Source organism: Silurus meridionalis, chromosome 12, assembly GCF_014805685.1.
Source record: "Silurus meridionalis isolate SWU-2019-XX chromosome 12, ASM1480568v1, whole genome shotgun sequence".
NCBI lineage: Eukaryota > Metazoa > Chordata > Actinopteri > Siluriformes > Siluridae > Silurus > Silurus meridionalis.
In genome coordinates, this window is record NC_060895.1 from 10046633 (window position 1) to 10072742 (window position 26110).

Genomic DNA, 26110 nt, shown 5'->3' on the forward strand with positions numbered 1-26110 from the left:
TAGGCCCATTGACTGCTTGCACAAGGGAGAAAAGATAGCTCAGTGGGTAAGGTGTTGATTTACCAATTAGCAGATCCCAGCACAGTTGTGGTTCAAAGCCTGGCATCGCCAAGATAAATGTTTTATTTCTTTGTTAAAATCTAATAGTTTGTCTACTTTGTGACATTAAACTGTAAATCTATTTGTTAGTTAAAGAGACTTGTATAAAATATTGTTTTATTTTTTTGTCTTTTTTAAAAGACTTGTTTGGCCTACTTTAATTATGTTACATGATGTTGAAAGGTAGGAAATGAAGCCATGTTGGTTTATTAGGCCCTAATATCCAAGGCACTTCATTATCTATAACTTATTATCTTTTTGAGCAATATCAAATTTGAATGATGGACAGTAAAGCTCAAAGTGTTTTTTTTAATGATGTTTAAATTGTATGTAGCCCACTTTTAACAGGAACTGTTAACATTTAAAGTTAGGTAGGGCATTTTCAGCTGGGAGTCCCAACATCTGTGCTAAAGGATAACACTGAAAAAAGAATGTTCAAATTATACTGCTACTATCATAATGTGAGAAACTGCAAATATAACATATAAGTAAGAAAATAAAAGCATCACACAACATATAGACAGTGCATATGTGATATCTGACAAGGCATATTTGTGTTGTATAAAAAGGACATTTAAATGCTAAAATATATTTACAAAACAAGCAGACAAGTTCAAATTCAGTGTCCAAAATAAAAAACATAATACAAGAATGAGTCAGGCGATCAGCAAATAACATGAATGAGGCAAAATAAAAACAAATACAAGGATGAACGGCTTAGTAAAGACCAGCGCCAAACACTGAACAATACTTTGCCATCTGAATATGGAAACATTGGGTATTTTATGACTCAAATACTCAAAACAGCTGTGGACAATTTGACCAAGTGAGGAAATTAACAAATGTGAAGACAAAGACTAAACAAAAGCATGGCTACATAAACAGAAAATACACTGCACTACGCTGTAGCACTGCAAGTCAGCATATGCTCCGAGACCTGGGAGTGAAGGGAATAATCATTGACACCGGTGTACTCCGTCTCAAAGTGGTCACCTGAATGAAATATGTTGAAAATCAATATATGATGACTAAATTAACAGTTAAAGTGAAAATTGCAAAAAAAAAGTCTTAAAGAGCCTTACTTGTTTGGTAGTAATCATAAATTTTTATCACAGCCGACTTTAAATTCTTGACAGGAAGTACCTGTTTCATGTTCAGACAATAGGTGATAGGAGTATTCCTTTGGAGCTGTTAAGAAATACACCATAAGTAATATTACAAACATGCCACATCATATCTCTTAAAAGAGTAAACAGTTAAATAATCTCTCTCGCCTCTTTGATATACATGACAAGATGGTCGTCTTTGGAATCAACTCGTTCTACCAAAGTGCCCTTTTTTAGCTATAGAAAACAAAACGAGAATGATTGTACCATTATCTTTTCATCCTGCCATTTATTGTACAAATGTTTTAGCAACACTACTACTACTTACCTCACCGGGATCTGCTGTGAACCCTGATAAGAGTTTTATGTCCACAATGATCATGTTAGTGCTTTCAAGTGTCCCAGAATATCTGGAAAGAAACTTTCAGGAGTATTTAAATGGTCAATGATACCAAATATCATGTTGAACTATTAAAAGAATATTTAGTCATTAATCATTCAATTTAATGTTTTTTAACTCAGACACTATCCCAGTATATACAGTACAGTATGTCATAGCCAATTTAGGAAAATTTAAAGTATTAGGAGTCATTTACTAAAAACTTTGATAATAATAAAATATCTTCTATTGTTTAATCCTCTGTATATTTCATTACACATTCATTCTTACGCGACTTTGAACTTGAGTAACAGATTCTCTCCAAGTAATTTTTTGTAGCTTCCCTCAGTTGAAGTCGTGATGCTCAGTGTACTGGTTTCAGAAGGTGTGGGGACATTGTAGAAAAGTGCTGTCTGTGATTAATAAATTAGGATTAATAAATAAGTTAAGTTGGCATCTGAGTAAAACAGTGGTGTATCTCTGATATTTAACTTAAGAGTATCTTTTTTGGAATCCCATTTGAAAGCAAATTTATATTTAATAGAATAGGTCATTTCGGACTGATTTTAAAAATAATAAGGAAAACGATAAAAGTGTAGACCTAACATTTTGTAACTTCTATGGATAAGGACAATAACAACCATGAACACGAAAACAAGACAATAAGAAACACTGATCACAAAACTTACATGGTGACAATAATTAGGTAAAACATGAAACAGATGTATGTATGAGTGATTAGTGTAGCATGGGACTTGGAATGTGGAGGTGCAGTGGCTGATTGCAACCATAGTTCAGGGTCTCAATCCTGACAACAGTAAAGAAAAATAAGCTATTCCCATTAGTTTATTATTTTTTGGGTGAATAAAGTGTATAACTGACTGCCTTTCAAGTACTTAATAACCCCATCTTATATGATTCTATTTAAGAAAAACCTAAAGGAAGACTATATACCAGTAAATTGTATTAACCAAATGATGAGCAAAGAAAACCTGCTTGTGTAGTTGCTTAGATAAAGTCTCAATACAAATCACTCTACTCATGTAAATATGGAGGCACAATTTGTATGAAAGAGAAAAAGAGATGGATGCACTGACCTGCACTGACACACAGGTGGAGCCCTTTACATCAATGCTGTATTTCCCAGGAACATCCTGCAGTGATCTTTCTTGGTACAATAACTTGTTGTTCTGGTTCACATCAAAGTTGTGACTGTCTCCATCTGCTGATGTTACAGTTACTGTGCTAGAGCCGTCTGAGCTGAACACCTTAGTGGAGTAAAGCGCCAGAGCCTGGAGGGCCACAACTGTGTCCTGATAGGAAAAAATAAAACAAAACATCAACTATAACTTTTAACATGTTTTATCAGTATTCTGATTAAATGTAAAAAAAATGTTAAAGGAGGGCTGCAGATTAATTGAGTACCTGAGTAGATGAAAAGCCTCCAAAAGGATTTTGCTGCTTTACCAGCCAGCTGACTATCCTATTAGCATATCCCAAATCAGCAGCAGTGAGATTACCTGTGGTGAGAACTGCTAACAGCACGTAGGAACTGATTTCCACTGACAATGCACCGGAGTCATCTGATGCCGACTGAGACCAGTGAAGACGACCAGCTACAATTAAATGTTATTAAGACATATATAGTCAGGTCCATTAACATTTAGTCATTGACAAAATTATTGATATGCTACCTATCTACAACAGCATTTACAGTATGAGTTGTAATTACTGAGTTTGAGTTCAAAGTGAACACTTTCAGCTTTAAATTGCTCATGTAATTTTTTTTTATTTAGTTTTTAGCAAGTGAAGTGCATGCTTCCACTTATTTCAGGTCAGGTGATACACCTGGCCATTGTAAAACATTCTACCAGTACTTTTTTGCCTTAAACAAGTCTGGCTTCAGACTTTTTTATGTTGCGTTTGCTAACAAACACATCATTCATAAATACAAGGGAGTGTAGATGCATATGCCATGATAAACCGTAAGATAGTGTGATATGTTTCAGATCATGAAAAATTACTTCCTGTCTCCATACACTTCTCTTCCCGTTATTCTGGAACATTCAGATTTCATTACACGTGTCTGGAGAAATCTGTTCCAAAACTGTACAGGATTTTTTTCTAAATGTTTATCTGGTCTTACTGTTTTTTGTATTTACTAAGGTAAGGGTCTGTGTTAAATGTTGAATTGAACACAGATGTTCCAAAATCCTGTGCTTGATATGGCCAACTGTTGTGAGGAGGTTTTCTATCACAAGGAAAGAATTCTTACTGATATCCACCATAGTTCTCTTGTAATCTGGGTCTTTTGGTGTTACGGAACTTACCCTTGCATTCCTTCTTTTAAATAATATACAAAATAGTCGACTAGGTCACACCCAATCAAAATTTCTGTCAGGAATTGGTTCTGTGCTGGTTTCAAATTTTGCATAGTGAACAAATTTGGGACAAAGGAAAAAAATATATACTAGTATATAAATATTTGACCCTAATTCCAAAAAAGTTGGGAAACTGTGTAAAATGTAAATAAGGATTACCATGTTACCACGTTGCATCATGTCTTCTGTTCATATATATATCTGGGATCTGAGGAGACCATTTGCTTAAGTTTTGAGAAAGGAATGTTGCCCCAGATGTCTCTGATACAGGATTCCCCATGCTCAACAGTTCTGGGTGTCATTTTTTGTGTTTTTCATTTCAGTATGCACCAAATATTTTCAAATGGTGAACGGTCTGGACTGCAGCCAGGCCAGTTCAGCACCGAGACTCTTTTACTACAAAGTCATGCTATTGTAATATGCAGCATGCAGTTAGCATGGTCTTGCTCAATATGCAAGACATTCCCTGTCTAGATGTAAGCATTTGTTGCTCTAAAACCTGTATATACCTTTTAGCATTGATGGAGCCTTTCTAAATATGCAAGCTGAGGATGGTGGCATTTCTGGATCATGTTTACAGATGCCTTCTTCTTTGCATAATAGAAATGTAACCTGCATTTGTGGATGACACGGCAAACTGTGTCATCCACAAATGCAGGTTATATTTGTGGATGACACAGTTTGCCGTGTCATCCACAAATGCAGGTTACATTTCTATTATGGCAATTGGTGGCATTTCTGGATCATGTTCACAGATGCCTTCTTATTTGCATAATAGAAATGTAACCTGCATTTGTGGATGACACGGCAAACTGTGTTCACAGACAATGATTTCTGGAGGTATTAATAAGCCATGCAGCGATTTCAATAACACAATCATGACTGTTTTAAATGATGTGCCACCTGAGGGCCTAAATATAACAGGGATTCAATAATAATTTTCACCCTTGTCCCTTGTGCACAGATATTTCTGCAGATTCTTTGAAGATTTTGATGATATTTTGTACTGTAAAAAGGATATTCAATTGCTTTGTTATTTCATACTAAAGAACATTATTCTAACACTTTCCATAATTTGTAGACACATTTTTTCACAGATTGTTAAAGACTCTGCCTTTCTAAGATACACTATTTACACCCAATCATCTTACTGACTTGTTGTTTATTAATCTGAACTGATAAATAAAACTGTTTAATTTTAAAATACACTTACAATTTCCACACTTTTGTTGCCATGTGCCAACTTTTTTTGAGATGCTGCAGCCATCAAATTCAAAATTACCATACATTTTTCTTAAAATGGTACATTTCATCAGTTTAAACATTTAATTTATTTTCTGGTTGTATTGTAAAATAAAATATGATTTTATAAGATTTGCATTCTTTTTTTATTGACATTTTACACAATGTTCCTTTTTTGGAATTGGGATTATAACAATGGTGTAATGGTATAGAATGGAGCGGTATTAATGAATGTGTATTACTTGCCACACACAAATAATGAAAATGTGTTAGATGTGTAACTAATATAAATGCTACATATTCATCCATCCATTCAGTACCTTCTCGAGCTGCGACATTATCCAACTTTTTCAGTAGCTGCTCCCGAATTTGATTCTCTCCAGCTAGACTAAAAGTGTAGGCCAACAGCGCAGTTGTGTAGGTGTTCTCCATTTTATCAACAGAAGATTTTAAGCACAACAGTCCATTATTTACAACAGGATCCTGCAATCAAAACAATGTACATAATTGTGTAAAGAAAAATAATGATGGCAATGCATATCCAAAAAGGATCTTATCTTTCAAGGACACATTTAACAAATTACTTGTTTAAGCCAACTCTTTGATAAGAGTTTGCTTATTTTACTTGGAATAAACTTTGGTTGAAGCATTTGATCATTTTTCTTTTTGTACTGCCATGAACAAGCAGAACGTCACTAGGTTACGTATGTACCTCTAGTTCCCTAAGGGAAGTAGAGCTCTGTCGTAAACAAATTGGGAACTCCTCGCGATGTCCACGATCTGAATCATGTGTGAAAACCAGCCAATAGGCAAATCGTGACGTCATTGGCAGGCGACGTCGCGCAAACCAGGAAGCTACGACATGGGAGCGCAATGGGAGCTACATTAGCTATTGAAAAAGGAGAAGGTAATTGCTGCATGGATGCAGGGAGTATGGCCCGTTGACGCAGCTCTCATTCCCTCAGGGAACTAGGGTTACATACGTAACCTAGTGATGTTTCCTTTCAGGATCTCGAGCTGCGTCGGAAACGCTTTGGGAACGAGTGTCCAATCACGCCCTACTGACCAGTCCCTGCCTAGTGTGTCTGAGCACAGGACCAACCTGCAGTGTTACAAATGTCCTGGAGCGACACTCCAGCGGACCAGGCCGTAGAGACCGCCATACCCCGGGTGGAATAAGCCTTACTTCAAAAGGAGTGGAAGGAACAGAGGACTTATAACACAGACAAATGGCATCCACAATCCATCTACTAAGCACCTGTTTATTACCCGGAAAACCTTTCCTGTGAGGGCCTTAGCAGACGAACAGCTGCTCCGACATTTTCCACAGACTTGTTCTGTGGAGGTATGTGTTTAGTGCTCGCACTGGACAGTGTCGATTTTGCTTTTCCTGGTTAGGGGATAGGAAAGGAGGAGGGCAGAATGCCTGTAACACCACAGGTTGTGAGGGAGCCGTAGGCACCTTAGGCAAATACCCTTGTATAGGAAGAGCGTCTCTTCAACCTTGGGCATCTCCCCATAGCCACACTCCCTGAACCCTACTATATTTGTGCAAGAGAATGAAGGGCATGCTCGGGCCGCATATGGGGTTGGAAGCTGTGGTGCGGGACGCAGGAAACGCTCATCCAGCCTGCTGGGAACGCGTTGCTTCCACTTCTCATCAGGCCACGCGAACTCTAGCTTAGTGATGGCCCGCGTCACTACCTTCAGGCTGTGAGGAGTCCGTTGGTTTGCTAGCATCCAAAAATTCTCCCTCCTCGGAGAAAGAAATACGGAGCACTGCGTTACACACAGGAAAGGGAACTGCTGAAGCGAGTGCTTTCCCCGGGGAATGGGAGCTCGGCCCAGCAGCCTTCCAGGAGCGCATAGCCACACAGCTAAAAATGCTAACAGTTGACTTCCTTGAGAGCCAACTAAGCAAGCTTCTAAGATAAGCAAACAACACATCGGCTGTGTGTATCCCCCCCAGAAATAAAGTGGGGCAAATGGAACATGTGATCGGAACTCACAGATTCACACACAAAGCGCTTACCTAAACCGAAAAAAGCTAATGTCGCTTCCATCGCGCTCCCATTTTTTCACGACCTGCCTATTAGCTGGATTTCTCATGTGATTCATAGCGAGGACAATGCGAGGCATTCCCAAAGCATTTTCCATGCAGCTCGAGTTCCTGAAAGGGAACTACTCTTTTATACGCTTACCTGCACTGTAATGCCAAATTCAAGAAATGATGCAACGATATAAGCAGTAATGGTCACACCATCATTCACACCACCCTGGAATACATAAAAAAATAAATAATTCTGTAACTTTCTTTTTCCAAAAATGCATTCTGTATAATGATCAGCCCTAGTACACACCCATACATACCTTCATTTGGTTATTAAAGAGACTTCCCTGTAATTGTAAACAGCCATCAGATCTCTGCATACTTATCAGCCATTTCTTTGCACTGTTAATGATTTCTGGATCAATAAAGATGTAACGTTGTGCTTTGCCAAACGTCCTCAAGACAAAAGCAGTTAACCTAGTGGTGGAAATGTATTTATATATTCAAAAATGTTGTAACTTTGAGAATGAAAGAATAAATAATAAGGAGAAGACCCTCTGAATAAGTTTTAGTCTTGATAATTACAGTTATTAACACAACCCCTTTTCCTCATTGTTTGCTTTAAAATATTCTTACCATGTGTTCTCCTCTCCACTGCCAAATGTACTATATGCCCCATTTATATGTTTATAGTTAAGTTGCCTCTGGTATCCTGTATAAAGGCAAAGAAATGTATCCTGGTTAGTTCAGGAAGTCAATTGTAGTTGGCCAGTCTTGATCTGTAACATTAAAAAGAGAAAGAAAATCTCACTGACCACTCTTAAGGAAACCAGTAGCCCTCTCACGAATCGCTGCTGTGAGCTGCTCTGTGTTCTCTAGATACTGTAGAATGTAGATATTGGGGGCAAGAAGTGCAATGTTTTGTTCTCCACAACCATATGGCATCTTTAGCAGCCCATCCAGATTTTTCAACGCACGGCCAAGCATGTCTCCTACAAAAGAATACAATAAAATTCTTAATTCATCAAGCTACATGGTGCATCTGACAAAAAAACAGTTTATGAACAATTTAAAACAAATAACCATTTACTGAACCTCTGCTGCTCAAATTCTAATTCGTACCAAAAGGCAACAGAATGCTGAATAGAGATGTCTCAAAATTTAGTTTTACAATATAGTGTAAATTTACACAATGTTTAATACTTTACATGCTTTGTATTTGAGATTAACCGAATGATTAAGCCAGACGAGTTTTCGTCTCGATTTTAGCTTCTCAACAGTTCTGGATGTCCTTTGTTTTATTTTTTCGTTTCATGATGTGCTATATGTTTTCAAATGGGAAAAAGTTAAAAGTAGGGCTGCAACTAACGATTATTGTGATACTAATTATATAATTTTTTCCAGATTAATCGAATAAAAATTTATATATTTTTATTTGATGTTTTGCTTATTATAACTATATAAAACTCCAATTCATGCTATTTATGTATAAAGATGTACATAATAAGATGCAAAAGCATTTAGAATTTAACTATCTTTAGTATTTAACTATCTATATAGAGTTTAACTATCTTTAATTTAAACCTTTTCAATCTTATAGTGGCTGCTTGTTGAGGAGTACATGGGGAATTTCTCTTTTGAACCACTCATGCTTGGTTGATTTTGTAAAAAAAAATAAAAAAAAATAAAAAAAACATGAAACAAAACCTATTTAAGTATGCAAGGTCAAGCAATTTGTGTAAATTAACATTTGTATTGTATTTTGCACATAGCAAGCTTAAAAACTACATAAAATATAAAACAAAATTGTTTTGAAAGACACATTTTTTTCATTTGTGAAGATAAAAAAATCTAGAATCAATTTAATTCTATATAATGATTAGTGTATTAATAATGATATATGCTCAAATTAAATGGAGAAACAGTGAAAACATGCATTTGAACGTAGTAAAGCCGCATAAATCACATTTAAAAACAGATAAGTTTACTATCTTACTATTAGTAGTTTACTATTAATAGCACTTTATTAAACCATACCACTTCTACATGATGAGGTTTACACAGTTTTTGCTTACCATGCTGTTGACACAATGACACCACTACACCATGACATCATGTGCAAGAAAACCAGTGTGTTTCCTTTTGCACGCTCATGCATCACTGTGGGACCTCCATGCCGCACAAGCTCCATTTTGCATAACTTCCAGCTACAATTTTCTTTGTGTTTTAGTTTAGTTTAATATAAAATTCTCCCATGGCTTGGATGACTTGGGATGAACACTTTTCCTGCTGCAGGTTGACCATGTACCATGCCAAACCTTTACTTGAGCAGTGCAACTATTCAATAAAAGAATTTGTTGACAACGAACATACTTCCAGTTTAAACAATTGATGTGTTTTCTATGCTTTATTGTGAATAAAATATGGCTTTATGAGATTTGCAAATCATTGCATTTTTTTTTTTTTTTTTTACATTTTGGGCTTGTATTAAATTATTCCAAATGTCTTATCCCAATTATTCATGTCTTACTTTCAAATCCACAGAAAAACTGCAATGCACAGAGAAAATGCACATGCTGTAAATGCATAAAAATGCACGGAGAGCCCAGGGTAATTTTATGAGGTTAACATTGATGCTTCTGCTAAAGATGTGATGGGTATGTCTATGTGATGCAGCTTTGGTTGCAGTGAAAGAAGACTTGTTGAATTGTGTTTATTGAGTTTCTTGCTTTAGTAATGCCATTTACTTATTGTATGAGATACTTGTCTGTGGGTCAGCACTCTACTATTTCTGTATAATATTGATGGCTTCTATAACGATTCTATTACAGATAATATTAAAAGGTGGATTGAATCAGGCAGGACACTACTGGAGGCCTAAGTGTAAAATGCATGGGCTGCCACCGTAGTACCACAAGTACCACAAACTACTGTCTGGCTCAACTACATTGGCTGTACTATGGAAAAATGGGATTGTAGAAAAATTACCTTTTTGTTGCAAAATTCATTTTACAACCAGAAAGTTTTCTGTCTTACCAAGTACTGAAACCGAAGCTCGTGCTGAACCTTGTATTACGTTCTCAGGAAGAATGAGCTTCAACTCCTTTAAAACACTGTTCCCTGTAAGTGAGATAAAAATAATTTCCATCTTTATCAAGTAGTATTAAGTAGTAAAATGCAAATAGAAAGAAATAGGATGTTAAATACATCACTTTTAAATTGACACAAGCTTGTTTATTTAATCGATTAGATTAGAATCAAAAGGGAAAATATATCTACAAGTCTAACCTTGGGGGCATAATAACCAGCTCTGACTCTTCATCATTTCAGTTCCTTCAGCCTACAGAGGAAAAAGTATTGTTAAATTATAGCCTAATGAAGAGGGGTTGTACAAATTTAGTGTTAAGACACCCACCTGTACAATCAGGCTTCGTGTAACTGTGTCAATGCGGCCTCTCTCTGGAACACTCACAATCTCATTGTCACACAAAATCTGTGATTGTTCTGCTTCTGCACTCACCGTCACATTCACAACTCCTGTAGCATATTAACAGTTTTGAGTATTAGGAACAATACATTGAAAAACAACTACATGAGAGAGCATGATTGGGAAAGATTTTTAGAAGCATAGAATTGCTTGTAGAATGGGTGGGAATGACCCATGAAAATATCTATTTTATGTATCTGTTATTTAGTTGTTAAAAGCTCAAAGCAACACCCAGAAAATCAGGTTATAAAAACACCTGTACCTGGTCCATATACAATATGTTCTTATCAACTTACAAATTAAAATCATAATTATCATTCACACTAAATCACACTGCACTTGCAAAGCCCTCCATATACTGTAAGAGTTTAAAAGAAATGTAGGACTTACCAAGCACAGTGGGAATCAGAGTCCATTTGAAGGTTTTCCTTCCATTTGCACACAGGCAGGATGAATTTCCTGGAGAAAGAGCTTCGATAATGTAGTCTGAGGAAGCCACTGGAGTCACTTTAACCTATCGATGAGGCAGGTTCCATGAATTTGCTGCACATTTGTGACACAAGTCACAAATGTTCATTAAGTAAAATTTTTTTCTTTACAGTACCATAATACATTTGGAAAGGTAATTGAAGACAGTGGCCTTCAACTCAAAAACCTCTCCTCGTATAATGGAGTAGGGCAGCAAGAGTTCCAGGAAGAATGGCTGAAATACAGTGAGCTGAACAGGAGGAGCCAGTCCCAGACCTACAGCGGACACACAGAAAGCCTCTGTTTCCCAAGTAGTGATGGTGTCAGGAACAGTGACAGGAAGTTCTACTGATCCAGAGTCTCTGTGGAAATCAATGTAAACAGAAACAAATTACACTGTGTAAAAACATGCACATTTTAACAGTTTATACATAGATTTTAATTTTTTAATTTTAATTTTTTAATTTGTAACTGCAAGTACGTTAAACAAATGTGGAATACTGTCGAATTGTGTGTAGCTGTTAAATGTTTAAACAGTTGCATCTATTTTGTAATATGTTTTAAACTGGACATGCGGATCATGAATACGGATGATCCGCTGTGGCGACCCCTAATGGGAGAAGCCGAAAGAAAGTTTTTTTAAACTGGACATGGCCTCAACTATACATTTTTTGTCTTTTCCTTTGTTAATGTAAATGTTATGTATTCCATTTTTCAATCATAAGCCTGAGGCTCACAAGAAGGCCTCTCCAGTCAAGCTCAAGGCTTGTAAGGCAGTACAAAAGTAAAGGGGGCCTTGCCCAAGCTAGAGGTTTAAAAAGAAGCCTCTCAGGCAAAGCACAAGGCTGACTTGCACTCTATGACTTTCTGACTATCAAGGCTTCTCAGATGATGTTATCACTCTGCCTCCTGCTTGGCAGATGGTGAGGTGCTCCACCTCCTGACTTCCTGGATGATGTCACCACTCCACACTGGGGCTCTGTCATCACTCTACCTCCCGATTCCTGCTGTTACTCTACTTTCTGCCAAAATGAGGATATTGTTTTGTCACCTAATTACCTGGCAAAGGATGCTGTCATTCTGCTCCAAATGCTGGGCAGTCAGCGTGCCAGCCCCCTAACTCCAATTCTGACCCCTTGATTTCTAGGCGCACAACTCCTCACTTTGTTGCATGGACTTCACATATCAGCTATCTAAAGCTCTGAACATGTCTTGTGGCTGTCAGCTCGAACTGCACTGCTGTTTTGCTTTGCTTTCCCACCTGTTTTTTAATTGCTCTTAATTAGTTTATGTATTTTAATCCCTGTGTGTAATTGTTCCAGAACAAAATCTCAATCATTTAATATCTGAAAATCAGAACTGCACACCACTATTATTTGGTTTTCTCCCATAATGAATTGAGAAAGAGATTAAATGTGTGCACCTTTTCATATGCCTATATATATTGGGTAAATTCACCAACCCCACTTCAGACAGATGCCATATCCATGTTTCAGGGAAGAATTTGCGAACTGTCACAGAGACAGTGTTCACTGGGTGACCTTCATTTTCTTCATGATCTTTATATTCTTCATAATATGCTGATGATACAGTTCTAACAATGTCATAAGATAAATAGTCAAATACGTCTAAAAGGAAGCAGAAAACATAAATAATTAGCAGTTTATACAGAAGCATTTTAGACCTCTTTTAAATTGTTGAAAAACAATGAGAAATATGTACATAACACTGTACTAACAATAATGGTATCATTGGTATACATTTAGCAGTAACATATAATGTAATATACAAAATGTATAGGTAAGAATAAAATAAAAAAATTATTAAAGGTATTTTATATATAATATTTTAGAAAAGGTAGTGGAGATACCATTATCTTCTTCATCCAGCTCATCAGGAAACAACAAACACTCAAGAGCCAAGTTTGTTATCATCTTCATTCCCACTCCCTGTCAATAGTCATAATATAATAAAGTATAATTAAATAATATGTGTTTTAAGTATTCATTAAATTAAATATACTTATTATTGGAAAGTAAGAAACAGTAATGTGTTACTCAGACTAAGTTTCTCTGTCACCTCTGACTGATGGTAGAATAGACCTATATTAATGAACTTTTTTTTTTATTGGTAAATATTTATTTAACTAATTCCAAGCAGAGTGTGTGTGTGTGTGTGTGTGTGTGTGTGTGTGTGTGTGTGTGTGTGTGTGTGTGTGCGGAGATATGGAGGCGGAAGTCGAAATACCAGCAAACAGAGTTTATTACAGCAAAAAGGCAAAGCCAACACAAAACTCACACCGGAAACGGAGAGTCACAAAACGAAAGTATATATCCGCTCGGGATGAGTAGCCCAAAGATGCGCTTGGGAAAGTGTGGTGCTGGGCAGGAACACAGGAACGTAATCCATACAGTGAATACAAACGCAGCCGAACCGGGAGGATCGGGGTGATCTGGGGTACGCTCCAGAAGGGAAGCGCAGCCGTAAAGAGAGAGAAGTCCGAGAAAACCGGTACGTAGCGGGAACGCGCATACGCCGATACACACGTACATAAACCTACACGAACATGCATGAACATATAATAACGGACCCTGAGTGTGGGTGAATGAGGGGTTTATATTGGCGATGTGATGAGCGAGTAGATGGTCAGGTGTTCCCCATGAAGCCCGATTGCGTGCCCCGCCCGCACGGGAGAAGGAGCAAGGTGCTTTGGGGAATGCCGAAGTCTGACAGCCGCCAAAGGGGGCGTGGCAAGGGAAATCCTGACACTCGGCGGAGCCGAGTTCACTCGGAGGAGGGCCCCTCCAATCGCCCAGGGTCGAAGGGGACCGGGCTGGAACCGCCGGAACCGCCAGATGCAGCAGGAAAGGGCTCGAGGCGAATCGACCACCAACGCGGAGAGCCGGAACGGGACAACGACCCCAGCGGATGGGAATGGGCGAAGTCCGCAGCGCAGACCAGAGGCGGAGATAGGAGGCGGAAACACGACCCCCCCTGGAGACCTGGAGCAGAGCGATGCCCCCGGCAGAGACTGGAGGTGGAGAGACGAGCCTCCTGGAGACCTGGAGCGAAACGACACCCTCGGCGGAGACAGGAGGCGGAGAGACGTCCTCCACGGAGCTCTGTGGCAGAGAGATGCCCACCACGGAGGTCTGGACCCGAGAGACGGCTCTGACGGCACTTTCGAACAACCCGAGGCTGGGCGAAGTCCATGGCAGAGGTCTGGAGCTCGGAGACAGCCACCGCGGTGACCTGGAACGGGACAACACCCTTGGCGGCCACTAGAGGCAGGGTGAGGCTCTCAATGGGGCTTACCGGCTGGGAGACCCACTGGATGGAGACCAAAGACGGGGCAATGCCCCTGATGGAAGCTGGAGACTGAACCACGCCCTCAGCGAAGCCTGGAGGCTGAAAGACTTTTTTGGCGGAGGCCAAGGGTGCGATGTCGCCTTCCGGGGAGCTCAGGGGCGAGACGTTGCCGTGGGAGGAGCCCGGGAGTGAGACGTCGCCGTGGGAGGAGCTCATGAGCGAGACGTCGCTTTCGGTGAAACCCGGGTCAGTGGGGTTACCCTTAGAGGTCTCCGGGACTCTCTGGAGCGGAGCCGAGTTCACGGGGACTCTCTGGAGCGGAGCCGAGCTCACGGGGACTCTCTGGAGTGAAACCGAGCTCATGGGGATGCTCGGGGACAGAGAGGAGCTCACGGGGACGCTCGGGGACAGAGAGGAGCTCTCATGGAAGCTCGGGGACAGAAAGGAAGCTCTCACGGAGGTCCTTAGATGGAGCCGAGCTCTCACGGATGTCCTGGGACGGAGCAGAGCTCTTACGGAGGTCCTGGGACGGAGCCGAGCTCTCACGGAGGTCCTGGAGCAAAGTTAGGATCCCCTGGAAGCCCTGGGGTAGAGCGGAGCCTTCCTGGAGGGCCTGGAGCAGGGTGGAGACCTCCTAGAGGACCTGGGGCAGAGCGGAACCGCACTCTCGGGAGAGGAGAAGGAGATCCGCTGTGAGTAGCCCGAGTTTCCTCGTGAGAAGATGTACAAACCGGGCACACGAGCCGAAATCGCCTCCAGTCGCGCTCCACAACTCACTGGCGAGAGAGAGGGATTCTCCAGACAGCAGAGATATGTAGAGTGCGATCCTTGCTCTCTCCATCGGGTAGAAGGACGGATTTGACTACATATAGTCCTCTATGCTCCGCAAAAACACGCCCCACTCAGCCCTGTTGCCGGAGAAGCGAGCCGGGAATTCCGTGACGTCAGCATTAGGGCGTGGCACCGTTGAGCACGGCCGAGAAACGCCGGCGAGTTTCCGTGTTTTTACCTCCGAGGTTCGGTTCGCGCCAGGACCACGGCGGTAATCCGATCATGTTCCTTTTTTTTTTTTGTTCTTATATTCCTTTTCAGGGGTCCGTTATTCTGTTATGCGGAGATATGGAGGCGGAAGCCGAAATACCAGCAAACAGAGTTTATTACAGCAAAAAGGCAAAGCCAACACAAAACTCACACCGGAAACAGAGAGTCACAAAACGAAAGTATATATCCGTTTCAGGACGAGTAGTCCAAAGATGCGCTTGGGAAAGCGCAGTGCTGGGCAGGAACACAGGAAACGTAATCCATACAGTGAATACAAACGCAGCCGTACCGGGAGGGCCAGGGTAATCCGGGGTACGCTCCGGAAGGGAAGCGCAGCCATGAAGAGAGAGAAGTCCGAGAAAAATGGTACGTAGCGGGAACGCGCATACGCCGATACACACGTCCATGAACCTACACGAACATGCATGAACATATAATAAAGGACCCTGAGTGTGGGTGAATGGGGGGTTTATGTTGGCGGTGTGATGAGCGAGTAGATGGGAGTCAGGTGTTCCCCATGAAGCAGCTTGGGCACGCACGGGAGAAGGGGCGAGGTGCTTTGGGGAATGCGAAGTCTGACAGCCGCCGGAAGGGGGCGTGGCAGGGGAAATCCTGACAGTGTGGGTGTGTGTCTGTGTGTGTGTGTGTGTGTGTGTCATCTGTTGGAAAGGTGAAGCTGCTTGCAACAGAAATAATGAAAAAAAAAGCCAAATTGTGCAAATGCAATTTTCTGCTAATGTACATTGCTTGTATTTGTTGTGTGCTGTAGTAACATATATATAGGCATACAATATTTACACAACCAGGTATGACATTAGACAACTAATTCGTTTTTTTACTCTTATTGTATTGTAGTTATGGTCAATCTTTGCATCTCACTGAGGTCTAACATGCCAGTATGCTATATCATTTTCATTATTATATAATGAATATACATCACAGTACACACAACTGCACTGTGCAAGGGAACAGTGATTATACTTATTACTATAGTTCCAACAATTTTACTTTACTTTTACTATGTGTTATGTACAGTATTGTAAGCATGGCTGTACGTACTTGTTGGAGTTTGAAATTCAAGCATCCCAGCCCAGCTTCATTATGTGACATAGATGTCACTGGTAACAAGTTAAATATCTGTGGAAGATATATTTTAACTTATTTATAGTTTAGATATACAGTATGTTTCCATTTTTGAAAAACATCCATGAATACTTTAAAACTTTAAAATTGAAAAAGCAACAAGCAACATTACTTGCAATATTACCTGCTCATTATTAAAGTTCTCTCTTGGTTAATTTAAAGATTTTATATTTTTATCTCAAGAAGTTATCATGATGTGGCAGCAGGGGCATGGGCCAAGAGCCAGAAAGCTCTCCACATTTTTAGTTGTAATTTGGATTGTTTGCATGCTATTAGTATTGAACATAAAATAGCTTCATTTTAAAATTAGATTTAGGTGTAGAAAAGCTGGCCTGATTTGAATGTTTTATCAATATGTCTGTTTTGCATATTCTGATAACCAGTTGTGGCAAATGCAGAGTTCCTACCTAAGTCACACTCACTTGTTTTTTTTAACCAATTTAAAACGTTTCATACAGAGGAATGACAATCCAACTGACACTCCTTGTGAACAGAAGCAATTCACATATCAGATAGACTGTTAACTTGCTATGGGAAAGAAACAACTGGTGCTCACCATCTGTAAGAAGAGACTGAGTCGTTGGGTATTGAAAGTCAACATCTCAGCCAGAAGGCAAGCTTGGAGTCTTTCCATGTCATTTCACTTATCATCACAGGCAGTATGATATGATATACAGGTATTGTGCACTAGGAGATCTGTGCTATTGCTAGTTAGGCATAACTATGTACTCATTCCAAATTGAAAACACACACCCTCCCACACCTGGTGATCATATCCTTTCAATCAGTCTTATTTTTAATAGTTTTTTTAGACATACTTATATATGTTATCTAGGTGTTAAATCATGCCCCTAGCAGTTAAGAGGAAGGAATTTCATATATAACTGAAGTTCTATGAATTTCAAATGTCCTCCAGTGTTTGCTGTCACTCAACTGGTATGAACTTCACGATGAGGTTTTAGGGAATGGCATTCATTGATGATATATGCTTAGAACCCCAATGAAGACACAACAAGAACATGTGAAACTGACAGTTCCCAGATCTCAAAACTGTAATAGGGACCCTGGAACTGTGGCAGAACTTTTCTGTTATATCTCTCTTATAAATATTAGTTATTTAGGAATGCAGAGGATTAAAAGCTTAAATTTCATTTAAAGCATTTTGTTTTTTCTGTATTAATTTTAGTAGTCACAGAGAGTGCTAGATTTTAAAATATGCTCAAAAAACTTGCACATTAAGATTTAGTAAATCTTAACCTTGTTTGCGTTTAGACGGTTCTCAGAGTCCAAGATGAACACACTCTGATCTACAACACTGAGGCCACACAAAGAGCCAGGATGAGCTGATAGCTTGAGAGTGTTATTCTCACCAGGAACGGCCTTGGAGGGGGAGAACTGTAGCGAAACCTGGAGTCCAAGACATTACATTACTATTTAGATTTTTCATAACAAGTAGAACTTAAATAAGAATCAAAATAGTAGATTGCACTAATTGACTAACCATATACATATATACACAACCCTAATTCTAAAAAAGTGCGGACACTTTATAATGTAAATAAAACAGAATGAAATGATTTGCTAATCTCATAAACCTCGTATTTTATTCACAATAGAACAGAGAACAAATATGTAATGTTTAAACTAAGGAAATGTAAAATTTGAAGGAAAAATAAGGTCATTCAAATGTAATAGCTGCAACATATCTCAAAAAAGTTGGGACATTGCAACAAAAGTCTGGAAAAAATAAGTGTTATTAAAATTAATTAGTTGGAGAAACATTTCATGGACACCACATCCTTTAGACTAAAGAAGAGAGGGACCATTTGGCTCTTTATCAGCACTCAGTTAAGTGACACCTCTGATGATATAGGAGTGCATTAATGCCTGTGAAATGGGCAGCTTGCATATTTCTAAAGGCTCCATCAATGCTGAATGGTATGTACAGGTTTTATAGCAAGAAATGCTTTCATCCAGAAAATGTGTTTTTCAGGGAAGGTCAAGTCAAGTAGCTTTTATTGTCATTTCAACCATATATACCTGATGCAATACACAGTGAAATTAGACATTTGTCCAGAACCCAGTGCTACATAAAATAACATAGAGCTGCATCACCCAAAATAGAGCTACAGGGCTTGCATATTTGTGCAAGAGAATTCTAACTGCATACTGCATTTATTACAATAGCATGACTTTGTAGTAGAAGAGTCTGGGTGTAGAACTGGCCTGCCTGCAGTCCAGACCTCTCATCATTTGAAAACATTTGGTGCATCATGAACACAATGAAAAACACCCAGAACTGTTGAGCAGCTAGAAGCCTGTATCAAACCGATATAGGACAACATTCCTCTCACAAAACCTTAGCAACTGTTCTCCTCAGTTCCCAGACAGACAGAAGACGAGATGCTACACAGTGTTAAATATGGCCTTGTGCCAACTTTTTTGAGACTTGTAGACATCAAAATGACCTTATTTTTCCTTATTCTATTCTCAGTTTAAACATTTGAGATGTGTTTTTTTTTGTTTTGTTTTATAATATGGATTTATGAGATTTGCAAATCATGGCATTCTGTTTTTATTTACATTTTACAGTGTCCCAACTTTTTTGGAAGTGAGGTTGTAAGAAGAAAAACATTTGAAGTTGGCATTACCTGATTTCTAAAACATTTTTCCACCTCAAAATTCTTGTTAGCAGTGATGACTTTTTCACTGGGCAGGACAGAGTACACCACAACCTGAACTGCTGGAGCAAACTCAGCAGCAACTGACAATGTGAATGAAATGTTTCCCCTTCGGATATCTGTAAAGCTTTCCACTTCAACTTTCTCATGCCCATGATGTACTATAAGTCCTTTTGATAAGACCTGAGCCAGAGGCAAAATTTATGCTAGTCAGGTACATTTCATTTTGAGCTGTTGATATTTAGGTAAAACAGTAGACTTGCATTTACTGTTATGGTTTACAATTTTACTGCTTGTACTTACCATGTATATAAGATTAATGCTGAACATTTCAGTAGTTTCTCCAACAATATAGTAGTTAATTGTTATGGGAACTTCAGCAACACACTTAAATGGTTCCTCTGAGCTCTCTATTGTCAGTTCACTGAACACTGGACTGTACGGTGTGGCAGGTTGGAGCAGATGTATACGTGTATCAGCACTTGTAAAGAACGGTGTTTTGTATTCATGGTATTTTTGCTCTGGATCGACACTTGCCTAGATAACAGTAAAATGATCACGATCTTTCAAGATCTATTGAAATGATTTCCTATTTCTGTGAGTAATCGGGTCATCATACAATACCCGCAATTGAATCTCTGTTGTAGGATGTTCAGGTGGAGCAATTAGGAAACGTGCTAATCCATTCCTATCTGAAGTAAGAATAAGTAGAACCCTTTGAGACCAATGTTCAATTTTTGAAAGATACACTTTCTTGTTAGGAATTGGTGCTCCACTGAAGGTAGTAACATTAACCTGTTTGAAAAGAACAATTAATAATTTGTCAAAAAAAAAACACAAATAGAAAAAGCAGTATGGGTGGACCAATGAAATTGGAAAATGAAAAGCAAGGAAAACTTACACTTCCTTCAATAACTTTTTCCCGTTCAAAGTGTTTTGGTAAATCCACAAATTCCACTTTACCAATTTGGTAAGTGAGTGCTATGATTTCAGATTTTACAATGGACAATTCTACACAAATAAAAACAACATAAAATAAAATTAATATTATGTAATACATAATAATGTACGTACTATACATAATAACAATAGCATACTATGTTACAACAATTTCGGCATAACTGGGGAATTAAAATTAGCAATAAGAATGTTGTTTTTTTTTTTAGTCTTCTTTGTCTCCATTTGATAATATAATCTGATACTGACTCACCTGTTCCTTCCTCTGTTACTGTAATGTTAACAGCCAGACAGTTGTCATTTAAGTTTATAAAATTTGGCACATTCAGTATATATAAGGCACAACCAGTCTTACTCATCTATTGGGAAAACACAAAAACAAATACAGGGTGACAACATTTTATTTTTTTCGACAACTTTTAATATAGTGTTACTTATGCACCTTCACTCTTGTATCCATGCATGGTGCAGTCATTGGGTTACAGTGACAGACTTGCACCAGTGCTGAACCAGGTACTGGCTGTCCATATGTGTACCTTTAAAATACACAACCATTTACCTTTGCTTTGGACTGTGTTTTAATAAGATAGATAGGTATATTTTATTTTACTATTTTCTTGTTTTTTGCATGATACTATCACTTACCTTCCACAAATCTCCAGCTTCAGTTCCTCCTCACCAACACTATGTTCTTTTGGTGAGTCTACTGTAATCTCAAACTTGGGCAAAACTAATAATAATATTAATATTAATAATATTAATAATAATTATGATAATACAATATATATTATAATAATATGATTAGATTATTTATTTTTATTGCAGTAATTACAAGAAAGTCATTATGTATGGACAGCAAAACAATAGAAAGTAAATCTTACCATATTTTTGCACTTTAAAATTGTGATGGAATAATTTCCCTTCAGCATTAGCAATTATCTGATACTGTCCCAGTGGAGCCTCAGCATTCAGCTCATGTGAAAGCTGCAGTATCAGTCTTGTTGAGGTCACATTTGTCCACTGACCAATTCTATTACTATTATTATCCTGATTTGTTCATACAAATAATATATTCAATATATTTGGTATAACCAACAATAACCAGTGTATGTAAATATAATAAATGAACAACAGTGTCACAAAAAATACAACAAAAAATAATTACGGAAATATAGTGGAGTTACATTTTCTTACCTCAATTATTACTGTGCTGTACTATAAAGAATTTTGGTGGACAAGACAATATTTTATTTAATACACTCTTAAAACAGTTTACCAACATTACACAAAGAAAAAATCACAGAAGAGCCTTTTTGTACAGTTAATTGTGAACAGATTACAGACTTATTATACTAAAAGTAATAAATAAATATATGTAAAAAAAAATCAGCTTTTACCTTTTGTTTAAGTGGAATAAAATTTGAATCCAAAGCGACAATTCTAAAATTTACTGTAGAAAAAAGTGACAGAAAAAAATGATGTTTTAAGTTGCACCAACAATTTAGTAAAATAAAGCCATCATTGAATAATTATAATAGAAATAATGGAGTATATTGCAGGAATTAATCACCTGTTTGGCCTGGATTATAGATGGGTTTATCAGTCTGGATCAATACCATTGCATCATAGGATTTAAACATCACTTTCGTATTTTTTGTCATATAAAAGCTTTCACCCTTGACCTCTACATGGATCTCCTGCACTGATTCACCCTCCACCTGTGGAGCCTGTGGAGATGTGTTCCATGTCAAATGACATAATTTACTAAATATACCCTTTTATTACAATAAGTAAAATAAATAAACAAAGTAATACAGTAAGGGGAAATAAGTATTTAGATTAGATTTAGATTTTGTTATTTAATATTCCAGTTTATATTTCCACTTCACATTTAATGTATTCTGTACTTTGTACTTATAAGTTTAAATAAAAAATAAAAATAAAAAAATTATAAAAATAAATATTTTCCATAAGTATAAAAGGATCTGTTTAGATATACTGTAACATGGTTGGAAATATAACAGTTGTTTCATTTAACAATAAGCAATTATTATTAAGGTGACAGAACTCCTTACATTTCATGATTAAGTGACACTGAAAAGGCCCAACCTTGTATATACTATTAAGATGTACAGTGGAACCTCGGGTTATGAACTCCCTGGCAAACGTATAATTCAGGTTACGAATCGCAGTTCATCAAAATTTTTGCCCCTGGTTACGAACAATATATCGGGATACGAACGTCACGCACCAAAAAATCGCAGGCAAGTTGGTTGTTTTTGCTCTATCCACGCAGCTCGTCACATCAGTTAGCGTTCTGTGTCCCTAGCGAGAGCATCGTGTTACTTATCCGCTTGAACTTTTCCCGGCGGCAGCGTAACAACTCGTTAGTTGATGCTCGTGGAATGATGAGATGGACAACATTAGCCGATGCATAACCACTTTACTTGTTTTTATGAAGATAGATTAGCAGGGTTACATTCTTTTCCGAAGTACAATACCCATAATGAATTTCACTCTGGACTTCAATACCAACTGATAGTAGCCTTAAAGAAACAGCTCTCATTTTCCCTCTAATGCAACAATTGTCTCAGCGTTCGTGTTAATAACACTGTCTTTAATATTCTATAATATAATATATAATAATATATAAATAATATAATATAATAAGATTCTCCTTCCAAACAATAACTCTCCCTCCTCCCCCTTCTATGAACGTCGTCTCCTGCAGCGAGTCTTCTCAAAGGGAAAGTACCCGGTAAAGATGTTTTCTTCTTTTGTATGTTTTTATGTGGTATGATTTTAATATTACATGTTAAAAGTAAATAATATTAGTGAATATTGGCTTTATTTTTATTTATGTAATATTTTTGGTTGTCCAGAACGAATTACCGAAGTTTCTGTTCATTATTATGGGGAAATTTGTATCGGGATACGAACTTTTCAGGTTACGAATAAAGTACCGGAACGAATTAAATTCGTAACCCGAGGTTCCACTGTATTTAGCAGCTATTTTAGTTTGCTATATGGCTATTGAGGACAGGCCTGCAGGCCAGCTCCAGAGTAATAGAGATTGAATTTGTATGTCTGGTACATTTCCTTCATATGTATGTCAAAAAAAAGGGGGAGCTTCCAGGAAGGAGAAGATTGTCAGCGCAAATGTACTTGTATGCTTATATCAAGCATACAAATGTAGGGGTTCTCAGCCACAAGTAGACTTTTAATGCCCCCTCTAAAAAAGCATAGCCTCATGTGCCCTACTTAAAAGAGTTTCTATTCAAGATATCTGTGTGGCAGCAAGTTGGCTACGCCTCACACATTTGGGATGTTTTACAGTTTGGATGTGTCTGAAACATTACTAGTGCATTTGGTGCTACAAGTAAATGAGTCAGACACCATTTGCTTGTTCTTTAATATGTTTGCAATATATTGCAATATCTGAGAATGGTCTATAACTACCATAGTGAAACTCTGAGCAAAGTGTCACCTTACAGTAAATGATTTTGAGTTCCAGAGCTTAAAAATAAATTATTAAACAGAATGAAAATTCACTGCCTCATTTGAAGTTCAGCAAAATTAGATAATTGTTCAGGTGTCTGCACACTTTTGCAAGGCACTCTACAGTATAATCAATGTAAATATTGTAAAGTAACAAAAAAAAAATCCCAAAACTTAATTCCCACACTGTATATAGGATTACTAACCTTAAACTGAGAGCACTGGTGAAACTCCTTTTCTATTGTCTCTTGAAAAAGAGTTTTGCTCTGATTCCCATAAATGAGATAAATGTCCATTTGCAGAGTCTCATTAGGCTTCAGGAGACTCACACAAAATTTGGCCTCAGAGCCTGACTCTATGACTGCAGGGAATGTCACGATGAAGTATCTAAAAAAAACCAAAAAAAAGTTTTTTGAGCAGATGCTAAAAGAAAAAGTAAAGAGGTTATGTGAGATTAACTATTGTAGTAATTTAAAAAACTTAGTGAACTCAATCAGCATTAAACTGCAAAACTGTAGACTGACTGACATGTTCAGGAGCTATTTTTTTCACTTCTGTGCACCAAAACTAGACATAATAGTAACTTAGGTGCTTATCTACAGGCCAAAATACAGGAAATAGCTCACTGACTACACTGTGTAGATTTATAGATCATAATAGGTGAAAGATAAGCACTGACACTATAATATTGTTTCCAGCTGAGATGTTTCCTGCTGTCTTGAAATGGGACCTTCAAGATTCAAATTTTTGATGTTTCAGTTTGTTAATAATAATTAGGGGAGTTGTGTGAGTTAGTAATTGGTTGAAGAAACCTATTTATAAAAAGTGACAGAATGTATAAAAACAGAATGTAGGAAAGTATGGACATTTAAGTCAATGATTAAAGGAAGAAAATAACCATCAATTGCATAATCCACCTGCGACATGCTGTAATCTGGCCTGTTACACAGCTCCCTCCCATGAATTTTGAAACTCTCTTGGTTCTTGGTCCTGTTCCACCACTACATTACATACAAGCACATAAAAACGCAAAAACTTGAAGTCTTAGAGCAAGGTGTCAAACTCAAATTCACAGTGGGCCAAAATTAAAACTGGGACGAAGTCACGGGCCAAACTCAATATTTATAAAAAAAAAAATGGACTGCAATTGTGCATTTTTTCCGTCTCTCCAGATCTGTAATGTTGAACCTTTTTATATGGACTGTGTTTTATAACACAGATTAAAGACAGTTGCTCACACAGATATGTGCTGCCGAAAACAGAGAGCGTTTGAGCAGCTTGGGCACGGAGTTGTGCAGTGTGTCGGGGAGGAAACATGGAAACTGTGCAGCACACACGGAGTTGTACTTTGACTTAAGCGTGTCTCTACACTGGTGTTCAATCAGATCCATTTGGACGCTTTCCACGTCAACCACAAACGGATTACTGAGCAGTTCAAATCTGCATTTTTGGGCTTCAAGGTCGGTAAATCGCCGGGTAAATTCAGCGCTGAGTACGCTGAGTTTTTCAGCTTGAAGTTTTTCAGCGCTCTCGACTGATGCGCCAGCGCACTAACAAAGCATTCTGGGATTTGTAGTATTAGCGGTGTATGCGCTATACACTGGCGGGCCAGCTTTAATACACATTTGATATGATCTCGCGGGCCAAATATAATTACACGGCCTGAGTTTGACACCCCTGTCTTAGAGCGGTGCCCCCTTGTTTTATACTGCATATGCCTGACTTCAGCCTGATCTTATTGTTGATTTTCAGATAATGTATTTAGTATGAAGACTTGTTTATTGTGTAAATTTTGGTAGTGACCCCGCCTCTTCTCAATCTGATCTTCTGTTTAATAATTCTTATGCACTACATTTTCTTTATGGCATTTCAAATCATGAAAACCTTTGTCAAAGCAGAAATACATCCAGCATGACTTTTTATAAAATATAAAAACATGACTTTAGATCATCCTTCATTCTTACTTACGGTTTTGATGTTATTCCATGAACACACAGAAACAGGAAGCAGATGAGTAGCCATGTGCTAATATGAAACCTGCTGAACACCATGTTGAAGTCCGTTATAAATGCGAAGTTCTGATGTTCAGTTCCTATAAGGGATAAGGATGAAAATGCTAGCTATCTACATTTGCACACAAACTTCTTAATGTATATTTGCACATAGGGAAACGATAAGTTAAAAAAAAATCTATTAATATGATGCAGATGTGTGGTACGGAAAGGATCAGCCCTCCTTGTTTATGAATCCCAAATCGAAAGTGAGAATC

The 26110-nt window shown here is 38.1% G+C and overlaps 1 protein-coding gene across 2 annotated transcripts; it reads right to left on the reverse strand.

Annotated features, from left to right (window-relative positions):
• Positions 1-394: 394 nt before the first annotated feature.
• Positions 395-26110, reverse strand: LOC124394368 (alpha-2-macroglobulin-like). Of its 2 annotated transcripts, XM_046862511.1 has the most exons (34): positions 25810-26110; positions 24048-24228; positions 21914-22070; positions 21741-21793; positions 21538-21558; positions 21225-21390; positions 20989-21073; positions 20786-20879; positions 20597-20702; positions 20288-20397; positions 20011-20181; positions 19690-19923; positions 19357-19569; positions 17963-18112; positions 16622-16699; positions 13083-13161; positions 12675-12840; positions 11349-11574; positions 11135-11258; positions 10673-10794; positions 10546-10597; positions 10294-10377; positions 8073-8249; positions 7894-7969; positions 7578-7734; positions 7409-7483; positions 5528-5690; positions 3010-3200; positions 2682-2897; positions 1876-1997; positions 1534-1615; positions 1374-1442; positions 1182-1287; positions 395-1092 (listed from the first exon to the last, which is right to left on the reverse strand). In XM_046862511.1, the coding sequence occupies exons 1-34, from the start codon at positions 25890-25892 to the stop codon at positions 998-1000; spliced, it is 4284 nt and encodes a 1427-aa protein (XP_046718467.1). In that variant the 5' UTR covers positions 25893-26110; the 3' UTR covers positions 395-997. The 2 variants fall into 2 exon arrangements, with proteins under 2 accessions (XP_046718467.1, XP_046718468.1); XM_046862512.1 differs by lacking the exons at positions 21914-22070; positions 24048-24228; positions 25810-26110 and having other exon boundaries at positions 21538-21553; positions 21741-21780.

Coding starts and splice junctions, on each gene's coding strand:
- LOC124394368 (XM_046862511.1), bottom strand. CDS start 25,892: ATGGTGTTCAGCAGGTTTCATATTAGCACATGGCTACTCATCTGCTTC. Junction 20,398..20,596: donor AGTAACAGAGGAAGGAACAG/GTGAGTCAGTAT, acceptor TTATTTGTGTAG/AATTGTCCATTGTAAAATCT. Junction 1,093..1,181: donor TTATGATTACTACCAAACAA/GTAAGGCTCTTT, acceptor TATTTCATTCAG/GTGACCACTTTGAGACGGAG.